Below are 11,599 nucleotides of genomic sequence, written 5' to 3' on the forward strand. Positions count from 1 at the left end.
ATTTTAGTATTACCTCAGCTTTGCCTTACATGATTTTTTAATTTCTATTAGTACAAATAGTCCTTTATAAAGGATGGCTTATATTGTTTTGGACAAGGTACAGAACATCAACTAAGAGAATTTCATAAATTTGTTAATGTCTAATTTGGACTACTAGAGTTATTGGATATGGCAGTAAATGGGTCAAATAATATGCTTCCCACCAAACTTTATTATAAACCAATGAGTGTTAACAATTCCCGATATCCAAGAACTCTCATTAGTGATATCCAATTTAATTAAATGTTGGAGCTGGACAGCCATATAACTCTTTATGAAAAAGGCCATAGAGGTAACCTTTTTGGGGGAAAATATAGTAGTTATGTCATAACTGAGAACGTGCTCAGTCAAGTTAACATGAAGTCAACTTAAACTAAATTATATCTAGGAACTCTCTGGCTTTGTCCAGCAGTCTCAAAGTGTCCTTCTTTAAGAGAGGCAGTCAGTCTTTGGGACCCAAGTCCTTCTGTCCGCTTTGTTGGAGCTCAAAATGTTTGATGGGATGTGACAACAATGTGTATATAAACAACAGTAACCATGTTTATACATTAAAACATTCAAACAACAAAAAAAAAACACAAAAAACTTTAACCACTTTACCTAGCAGAAGTGTACCTCTTTTGGGTTTAATCAGTAGATCCCTAAGTGATAACACTAATGAAAAACAATGCATCTATGTAAAGGCTTGCCGATATTTTAATGCTGAAATACAAAATTGTGGTTGTGTGTTGTTACCTAAACTATGTCATACTGTTTACGCTAACTGAAACTTCCTCTTAAAAGATAATAGCAAATGTAAATCTTCAGTTTCACTTTAACCGCCTAACAGTTGCTTTAACCTATAGGGCAATTATGTTAATCGCTTGTACATCACATAGTCTGTGGTTTCCATTTCCTATTTTAGGAAGCTACAGGATTGAATTTAAATACATTATTTTTTAACAAAGTTTACTGTTCTGTCACTTCAAGTTCACTTGCCAGAAATGTATCTTTTATTTACATAGCCCCACATTAACGGGATACTCTAATGCATATGGTAGCTGTGTGGTCTCTTTAAGTTTTCACGTGGTCCATTTTGCAAATGCATGGGGGGATTCTGCATTTACTTATTCACACCCCTCAGCTAAATTCACCTTCATGGGTTGTGTTTGACCGGACACATCTTTCTGCACATGATATACTCGCCCCAGTCTCCATGCAGCATTGGGTGAACAAACACGCAGGGATCTCTTCAGATCCCAGTGCACATGACTGGAAAGTGCTGCCGCTGATTTCAATGGAAGCAGCCAATCACTGGCAAGAACAGTTTGATCACAGAGGGGGAGGGTAGCTGCTGCTGCAGGGCACCTCTTCTGTGTCAGGTAAGAGCTTTCATTTTGGAAGAATATATTTCAAGTACTCACAGAGCATTCTTCTTTAGAGAAGGAGCCAGGACCATGCTTGCAAGCTTACACGCTAGACATTATGTTATTTATGTCACCATATTAATCATTTCACATTTTGCAGTGGGATATTTGATAAATAGCAGGAAACTGTAGAAAAAAACAATTATGCGCATACATTTCAAGAATTAATCTTTTGGAAATATATACCTGGATATGTCTTACATTTTCCTAAGTCTATCATACATAAAACAAAAAGGCAGCTCACTGTTGTACAAAATAAATGGAGATTAAATCAGTGTGTGGCCTGTTTTACAGCCATTACTGTATATTTATATTACTGTTAAAAAAAAATCATTATTTGTGTAATACAGACAGAAGCATCTTATCTGAAATCAAGCACTTATAGAGAAACAAATAGTTAAGCACGGCTCCAGAAGAGGGGTTGGCCCACTTCATAATGGACAAACTGTTCTCTCATGCACTCACATACAAAAGACTATTATTGGCCATTTACAACTCGCTTCTCTGCAATGAATCTCCATTGCTGGACGCCACTATGCTCTGCAGCTGTAACCAGTGCCAAAAGCTGGAATTTGGCTGTAATATTTTAAAAAGGAATAAAACATAAATATAACATAAAATAAATTATAAGGGCAGGGTACAACACGAAAAAGATGGCCAAGAATTAATTTCATAGATATGATTCTAGAAAATAATTGTTATAAAGTTATGTCTATTTATGTGATCTCTCTGGGTGAAGCCATGCTTTCCTGGGTCAGTGTCTTCAGTCTTCAGGCAGGTAGGTGGCATTTGTCCACACCTACTTCCTGTCTCCTACCAATCAGCTAAAGGCTGCATTGGACTAGCCCCCCCTACACGAGCAAGCCCCTCCCTACTGAATCCACTATCCCAGAAGAGGGAGAGCTCTGGGTAGCCTACACTCGGAAGTTCCCAGGTAGGGTCATGTGCTACTATTTGATGATCAAAATAAATAAAGGCTCCAGGCACTCAAGGGTTCCAGCTCAGGCAGATTTATTAAAGGAAGACAGCAACAACGTGATACTTGATAAAGACCTCATTGTGAGGTCGAAACGTTGTTGCGGTCTTCCTTTAATAAATCTGCCTTAGCTGGAACCCTTGAGTGCCTGGAGCCTTTATTTATTTTGATCTACTGGGGAGCTGGCCCTTCCTGGCACAGTTAAGCACCTGAGTTCCTTTGGTGTGTGCAGGGCCGGCCTTAGGGGTGTGCGACCTGTGCGACCGCACAGGGCGCCATGGTAGCAGGGGCGCCTGCTCCCACCGCAGGACTCCGGCAACAAGGTAAGGGGGGGGGGTTGTTTGAAGGGGCAGAGGGGGGGGTGTAGTTTGAAGGGGCAGAGGGGGGGTGTAGTTTGAAGGGGCAGAGGGGGAGGTAGTTTGATGGGGCAGGGGGGGTAGTTTTAAGGGGGAGAGAGGGGGTAGATTGAAGGGGCAGGGGGGGTAGTTTGAAGGGGCAGAGAGGGGGGGTAGTGAGGGGGGGCGCCAGAGGAGTAGTCCGCACAGGGCGCCACAACGCCTAAGGCCGGCTCTGGGTGTGTGTGCAGATTCCTCATTCTGGTGACCCTACTATTTGATGATGTCATCAAAAACAACATGGCAGAACTAGATACAGGTACTAGTGTTTAAAAAACAGGGATCTAAGGGGGAGTTGAATAAAACAAGGACAGTCTCAGTGCCCATGATACTGACTGTTAAATCAATCTGAGCAACTTTCAGTGCGGCTGGAGTCTTCAAGCCATAACACTATGGAACCTATGGTATTTCACAATTTTAAATATAAATCCCTCCACTCCTAAAATGTTCATTCTAGCTCCAACATCTTTATACATATATGACTTGTTATAAAAACAGCTGCATGCTTAGGTAATTGTTTTCATTAATCAAAAGCTTTTTACTTGGGAAAACCCATTATTCCCATAATATAGTTCAAGTCTTCCTGTCTCATAATTATAACCGCAAGCAACTGCATTTTGCAAACCTAATTTCCCATGTCAAACGAGCGTGCTCATTCATCTGGTAAATGAAGACTGTACCACGGAGGCTAATGGCGCATCTTGGAACACCATGGAAACATATACCCCAATGAAACCTAATAGGGTTGTGGCAGTTCTCTCCACACGCTAAAACAACACGTGTGCCTTTAACCCCTTGAGAACCAGGGGTCAGGACACATTTCTCCCCATTAACAGACTGGGCCCTCCATTATCCTACACACTTGACCTGCATGGTAGTGCATGTAAAGAAGCACAGTAGTACCCCACATTAAAGCACTTCGCTAATAAAGCAAATAATAATTATAATAATTATTATTTTACATTTCATTATTTTGGGCACTTTCTCTGGATTTAAGTTGGGTTTTTTTTAATTGCCATAAGCAAAAGGGCAAAAATATTTAAATGTAAGCAGTACAGCACATACTATTTAATCATTAATTTTACTTTTTCAGCTTTTTTTATATTCCTAGCCTTTTTGCACACTTAATAAATGCTAGTGCAAGCCTATTTTTAGGCTTTTTTTACGCACTAGCAGAAAAAAAGCTTTACGTTAGGAAAAAAAACTTTCTTGCCACCTATGGACTTACAAAACTTCTAAGTGGTTGGGCCACAGTAGAAACCTCATCCCAAATCTTCCACTTCTGGAGCTGCACTCCCTACATGGGTGATATGCAGCCATTCCTTCTCTTGTAGACTGACACCTAAGGTACCAGATATCTGGTAATGAGCCAGGTTTAGACCAGCTAATGTGCCAGTGGCTAGAAAGTACTGGGCTTAGTAGCCATGCAGAATGTTTCACATAAAAAAAACCAATCCAGACCAAAGGGAGGACCCATATTTTTAAAAATAAATACACATGCCATATTTTGGAAATGCTGTTTCTGTTGTAGAATTGTAGAAAAATGCATATCAGTATGAAAATTAAAATAAAAGACTTACCTGACCCAGAAGCTGCAGCCCTATTACATCAGCTGGACTACTCTTCTGCATTACAACATTAATTGCCATGTATGGGCTGCTTGATGCAGCCAATCATTCATAGTAAAGCAATCCCATTGAAATCCATTGCTAAAGCTGACTGGTGGTAAGTATATCACATGTAAAGTGGTTTTTTGACCAAACACATTTCCTGCATGCAAAATGGTAAGGGGGAAGAGGGTAAATGTGTATAGGATGATCATGTGGATATTGTATTCAATAAAATGCATATGATGGCTGGAGTGTCCTTTAAAGGAAAACGTGTACTAGAGTGTAAAACTTTACTGCACATGCCACAGAAGTAGAGAATAAACCAGGGCTTCACAAATCCCGGGCACCATGTCACCATGGTAACTAGAAACTAGGGTTTTGCAGGGCTACCATTTTGAATCCGGTACCCTCTGCTTTGCTGCGGGGGCACCTGCGACACCATGCCCCTGCAGGAAAAAGTACAGTGCCAGATTCACAATGACAGAAGACAGGCAGTGATGTGAGGGGTGAGGGGGGTGAGAGAGATGGAGGAGGAGTAGCGTATTGTGAGTGTGTGTATACTATAGTGTCAGATTCAGTGTGTATATGTATAGTGCTGGAGTCAGTGTGTGTGTATGTATACTGTAGTACCAGAGTCAGTATGCCTACGGTATTGTAGTGCCGAATTCAGTGTGTACAGTATCTCACAAAAGTGAGTACACCCCTCACATTTTTGTAAATATTTTATTTTATCTTTTGACAACACTGAAGAAATGACACTCTTCTACAATGTAAAGTAGTGAGTTTACAGCCTGTATAACAGTGTAAATCTGGTCTAAACCTTGGCAACAAAAGTGAGTACACCCGTAAGTGGAAATGTCCAAATTGGGCCCAATTAGCCATTTCCCCTCACGGTGTCATGTGACTTGTTAGTGTTACAAGGTCTCAGGTGTGAATGGGGAGCAGGTGTGTTAAATTTGCTGTTATCGCTCTGACACTCTCTCATACAGGTCACTGGAAGTTCAACATGGCACCTCATGGCAAAGAACTCTCTGAGGATCTGAAAAAAGAATTGTTGCTCTACATAAAGATGGCCTAGGCTATAAGAAGATTGCCAAGACCCTGAAACTGAGCTGCAGCACGGTGGGCAAGACCATACAGCGGTTTCACAGGACAGGTTCCACTCAGAACAGGCCTTGTCATGGTCAACCAAACAAGTTGAGTGCACGTGCTCAGCGTCATATCCAGAGGTTGTCTTTGGGAAATAGACGTATGAGTGCTGCCAGCATTGCTGCAGCGGTTGAAGGGGTGGGTGGTCAGCCTTTGGTGCATTTTCTAAAGATGATGCACAAGAAAGCCCACAAACAGTTTGCTGAAGACAAGCAGACTAAGGACATGGATTACTGGAACCATGTGCTGTGGTCCAATGAGACCAAGATAAATATATTTAGTTCAGATGGTGTCAAGCATGTGTGGCGGCAACCAGGTGAGGAATACAAAGACAAGTGTGTCTTGCCTACAGTCAAGCATGGTGGTGGGAATGCCATGGTCTGGGCCTGCATGAGTGCTGCCGGCACTGGGGATCTACAGTTCATTGAGGGAACCATGAATGCCAACATGTACTGTGACATACTGAAGCAGAGCACTCTCCCTTTGGAGACTGGGCCGCAGGGCAGTATTCCAAAATGATAACGACCATTGCCTTGCTAAAGAAGCTGAGGGTAAAGGTGATAGACTGGCCAAGCATGTCTACAGACCTAAACCCTATTGAGAATCTGTGGGGCATCCTCAAACAGAAGGTGGGGGAGCGCAAGGTCTCTTACATCCACCAGCTCTGTGATGTCGTCATGGAGGAGTGGAAGAGGACGCCAGTGGCAACCTGTGAAGCTCTGGTGAACTCCATGCTCCAAAGGGTTAAGGCAGTGCTGGAAAATAATGGTGGCCACACAAAATATTGACACTTTGGGCCCACTTAGGGTTGTACTCGCTTTTGTTGCCAAGGTTTAGACATTAATGGTTGTGTGTTGAGTTATTTTGATGGGAAAACCAAATTTACACTGTATACTGTTGTACACTCACTACTTTACATCGTAGCAGAGTGTCATTTCTTCAAATATTTACAAAAATGTGAGGGGTGTACTCACTTTTGTCAGATACTGAATGCGTCCATTGTGTTATGTAATTATATATATATATATATATATTGTTAGCCAGTGTGTGTGCATGTGTATAAGAATGTGGTGCTAGCATGTATTGTGTTTATGTTACAGTATGGCATTAGCATGAGTGTAAATGTCAAAATATAGTGTTAGAGTGTGTGTGTATTAGTGTATGATGTTAGCAAGTATGTTCATGAGCGTAGGGTGTAAGGTGTTAGTGTTTGTGAGCATAAGATGTAAGCATGTCTGTTACTGTATGGTATTAGAGTGTGTAAATGTATGTTAGTGCATGGCAAGGCTCAACAAACTCTGATTTTTTTTTTTTTAAAACATGATTGGGGAAGAAAAAACAAAGCTGGCTCCTAACTTTTTTTGGCTGGCTCCTAGATTCAAACAACTTTGTCGACCACTGGAATAAACACACAATACTTAAAATAGGGCTGTGAGTACTTTAATATGCATTCTTCCCAAACAAAGGTAAAATACAAATATAGCATTTATCTGAACGTAGTAGTTGCAGTCCTGCTGCAGAGGCTTCCCTCTTTGTCCAGGGTCTGACATTTTTTTGCATTGTGGAAAGGGACAAATGCATATGAGGGGATTCTGCAGACACAGAGCAATGCATTTAAGGGCTTACAATTGTTTTATCCACCTGATAAAATCTAAATACAGGTTTTCAATGTCTAGCAATGTCAAGGTTAGCAGGAGCCACTCAATGAAAGTTATGGATAAGAATCCATACAGTTCCCAGCAAATGTATCGCTATTAACCTGAGACTAAAAATCACACTCTTTTTGCTACTGGATATTACACACTGGTTAAATTGCTAAATTATGCATATAATATATAGGCCTTCTCTGATGACACATATTGATGTCTCTATTTGCCATTGTGCTATAATATGTAATGGGTTATAAATATTAAATGATAATATATCATAAATAAAGCAGTAATATGATATCTGTACAAATCTTCACTCCAACTTGCAAAGTTTATACAATATTAAATTTATAACATCATACTGTGCTTTAAAGCACATTGTAGATGGCGCCTAGCCTAAGACTGGCACCCTGATGTTTTCGACATCAACTCTAAAACGCTTGGAATGATGTGGGAACCACTGCTTAAAGGATCTATTTGTGGAAACACTCAAGTCACCACATGTTGTTTCTCAAGTTGTTCATTCTCAACTAGTGAAAATATGACCCTTGGGTATTAAGTACATGGAACTTGGCTTTAACTCTATTGGACCAACTAAATCAACATGAGTAGATTCCTCGTGACATCAGGAGACCCCAAAACAATAGATTTCTACTTTGTTGAGTACTCTATTATTTCAAAACCGACTGCTAAAACTTTGAACGGAACTCAGTAACTGTAAATTCCTACCTAATTTAGACTGGACCCTCCATAGACTTAAACATGAATGTGGCATTGCTTTACTTGAAGACAGATTCAGCTATGTTTATTTCCAAGTCCAGAAACGTTGTATCCTATCGCTTTTTAGTATACTGGCATCTTGGATATTTACTTCAGTTGCATATTAGCCACCTGTATGTAATCTGGGAAGACTAGATGGGCCTAATGGTTCTTATTTTCCATTAAACTGAATTCTTCTGTGTATTATAGCTCGGTTCATTTAGATTAATCTACTATACAAACACCCCAACTTTCCATGGTAACCGATAGAATGACTCTGACTAATGAAAGTCTACAGAGGAAAGGACTTCATTACCATTGCCATAAAAAACAGCTCAGTGTGGTGCTTGAGCAGGGAAAGTCAACTAAGGTATCACATGACTGACAACAACAGCAGCCTCTAGGTCTGCAGATAAAATAAGTTTACTGGAACAAAATGAGATAAAGCAAGGTTCTTGCCAATGCCAACCCTACATTGCTAACAGTAATTTATAGCAGACTTTTTCAAGCAGACAGCTGTCCCAACCACTGGCATGACTACTTTGACTACAAATACTCTTTCCCATAAAATAGACTTTAGGGTCTATTAGCCTAAAGAGGAAGTTTGTTGGGATTTGAACATGTCATCCTGATATTACTATACTTTATAAAGGGAAAACCCCCAGTAAGCTTGTCTTGTTTACAGGCTATGGCAGTGGTGTATGATAAATAAATTGTTTAACTACTGGGAAGAGTTTTAAGAAACCCCCCACAATACCTGCACATTACACGGGGCCAACTCAGCCAACACAGACAATCTTGCCTGAGTAATATATAGTAATAGTATAGCAATGTATAGTAATAATTAAGTCACAAAATGTTCATTTATCCTTAAATAGAACAGAGCCCATTGTGCATTAACCATGAAATGAATGGACTAAAGCTTAATGTTATAGCCATCTATGGCAACACAGGTTACGGTACCAGAGCCAGCCATTTATGCCCAGTACCAGAGTGGCAATGTCAAGGCCAGCCGCACACTACGTTTTTATGCTCACATTGGCCAAATCTGGCAGATCGATGAGTGTGTGGTACTGTTGGCCGTCAGCCTACCCGGCATTTGCCTGGTGTGCCAGATGGCCAGTCAGGGCCTGTATATGTCCTTTAAATGATAAAGAAGGCACTGGCAAGTATGCATTATTTCCTAAACATTTTCAGACTCATTGAACTCTAGAACTGCTTGCAGTGTTCGGCACCTGTCAGAAAACAGGGCAAAATCTGCGAAACTAATTAGCTCTAAAGCATACTGCAAGGTTCATATAAGCAAGGAGATGAAAGTAGCACTGAAAATCACCGGAAAAACTATTGAGAGGGGAAAGATTTAACACATAGTGGTATTTGTACACAAAGATAGTTCCTGGCATGTCTTCTCAGTTCTCAACATTTATCGTTCTGCACAAGTTCTTCTGTTTCTATCTTTATCCTGTGTCTGGTGATATTTTGTCGCTTGACACTATATTCATCCATATCCCAGCCGCCACTCCCATTTTGATATTTTCATTGCTCTTGTCCGGGGATTCCCCTCTGACCTCAGCTGTCCCTCGAATCTCCTGCTCTCAGCTGTCTCTCTCCTCCTACCCTAATAAGGAATCTTTGATCACTGATGCATACAAGCATAGCTTTGTGTATAAAAGGTATAACTTTTTTTTTTTTTTACAAAAAAAGCCTGCATTTCAAATTGATGATAGATCAATTGTAACTTCAGCTTGTCAAAATGTCAAATCCTTTATACATCTATAACTGTTGTACTTTAACTATGGAGGCGTAACTCAAATAAAGAAAAAACTTGATGTCTATATAGAACAATTATATCGAAAAACATTTTACACAATACACTTGACTCTAGTATCCGCTATAACACCACATTTCCTCATTTTCTAAAACTCCAGCTATAGATATAATTTCTTTCCACATTTCAAGAGCAAAGGTGTCCAACCGCCAGACTGTTGGCCATGTCAAGTCCTCGATGTTTCATCATGGGCCAGGATTTTCCGTAGAAACTTTCCAGGAGCCAGACTCCTACAAACCAGCTCCACAACTCAGTTGGTGATGCTGGAACAGCCTTTAATCCATAGATCCAGTTGAATTTAGCTTCCAGGTGGGCCCAGATTAATTTTTAATTCCCTAAAATAATACTCCTTTTAAAGAAGGCCTTGGGTGTGTGCCAGCTCAGAATTTTAAAATCTTTGTAGCTTTGTATTACATCCTTGACTTGGGCACACTTCTAAGTATTCTGCTTGGTCCTCTGTGCTTCCCTGCTATTTTATTTAATTTTTCCTTTTCAAGATGTTTTTTTTCTTAATTTCTACAAACCAATTTTGGCTCATATATATTATTACAGTTTAGATCATCAGCAATCACTATGAATTCAGAAACAACAAAAAGTATGAGACGGCGCAATAGGCTGATGGTTGTAGTTCAGCTACTGGTTTTGTGAACTAAGATGATTCGCAATCTCCTGCAGTCCTTCCAAATGGTCTCTCTCTGCCAAAACCTTGATAATCTCATTAAACTTCCCACGTCACCTTCCCTCAACATATATTGAACATCTTTCTCCACTCACTTTTTCACTTTCACTATTCTCACTTTCATCAACCTCTCTTACAACCTTCATTACATCTTCCTTTCTTCACACTTTGTTCTCATCGTGATCAAACATCTTCTTTCAAACCTTACACTCGCTCTTCTCACATTATCCCCAACCCCACATTATTTCCGCTCTAACATTATCACCCATACTATCACCAGCATCTTCATTCTGTTACACCCTTTTCACAAATCTTACCCAAGCATTTTCACTCTGCATCTGCCTTCCACCTCATTCATCCTACTCGCACCATAACCCCACACACACCCTGCTTAGTACCCACTCACTCACCCCAAACTTTTCTTACTCTCCTTCTTACTTATTATCCACTTTGTAACACAACTCACACTATTCACCTCCATCAATACATCACTCTTCTTATCCTATCCCCTTCATACACCTTGTTGCCCTCTTGTAATATCCCTTACTCTAGTGTTACACTTTCTTCTGATCGCTTTCCCTCCAAGTCAGCTTTGACACTCTAAGCCTTCATTCACCCTGAGGTGCCACTCACTTGTCATCTCATTCTTGCACTTTGAAATACTACATTTTTATATATATACTCCCCACCGTGAATATTCTCATTTAGTCCCCGCCATGCCTTACCAGGAATATGAGGTTAAATGTCAGCAGCAGGTACTTGACACAGCGCAGGGCTCCGCTAAGTCTCCCCATCCTGTCTCCGAACTACTCGGCAGTGAGCAGCTGTCAGATCGGAGCAGCACTCCCTTCACCAGCTAGCGTTCTGCAGCATGACCGCGCCCACTCGTGTCAAGACACGCCCATATGTCGGGTTTTTTCTTGCTAAACAGATAAAACCCCGCCCCATTCCTCAACAAGAGCCCTTTCACTCCTCGCATAAGAGCTGTAGCCGCGCCCCTTTATTGTAAACGATGCGGCGGTAAAGAAAACCTGAGGCTTTCAACGCCTCCCTTTTGGGGGATGGCCACGCCCATGGGCTGCTCCTTTTGTAGTCGATTACAGAATCTG

The 11,599-nt window shown here is 40.8% G+C and overlaps 1 protein-coding gene across 1 annotated transcript in view; it reads right to left on the reverse strand.

The window, feature by feature from the left end:
- TSPAN2 (tetraspanin 2) overlaps positions 1-11,363 on the reverse strand; it is a 74,247-nt gene extending 62,884 nt beyond the window's left edge. Inside the window, exon 1 of the mRNA XM_053457529.1 lies at positions 11,216-11,363. Within this exon, the coding sequence (XP_053313504.1) occupies positions 11,216-11,284 (69 nt within the window). The 5' untranslated portion in view covers positions 11,285-11,363. The remainder of the gene's footprint in view (positions 1-11,215) is intronic.
- Positions 11,364-11,599: the final 236 nt, after the last annotated feature.

The sequence above is a fragment of the Spea bombifrons genome, chromosome 2, assembly GCF_027358695.1.
Source record: "Spea bombifrons isolate aSpeBom1 chromosome 2, aSpeBom1.2.pri, whole genome shotgun sequence".
NCBI lineage: Eukaryota > Metazoa > Chordata > Amphibia > Anura > Pelobatidae > Spea > Spea bombifrons.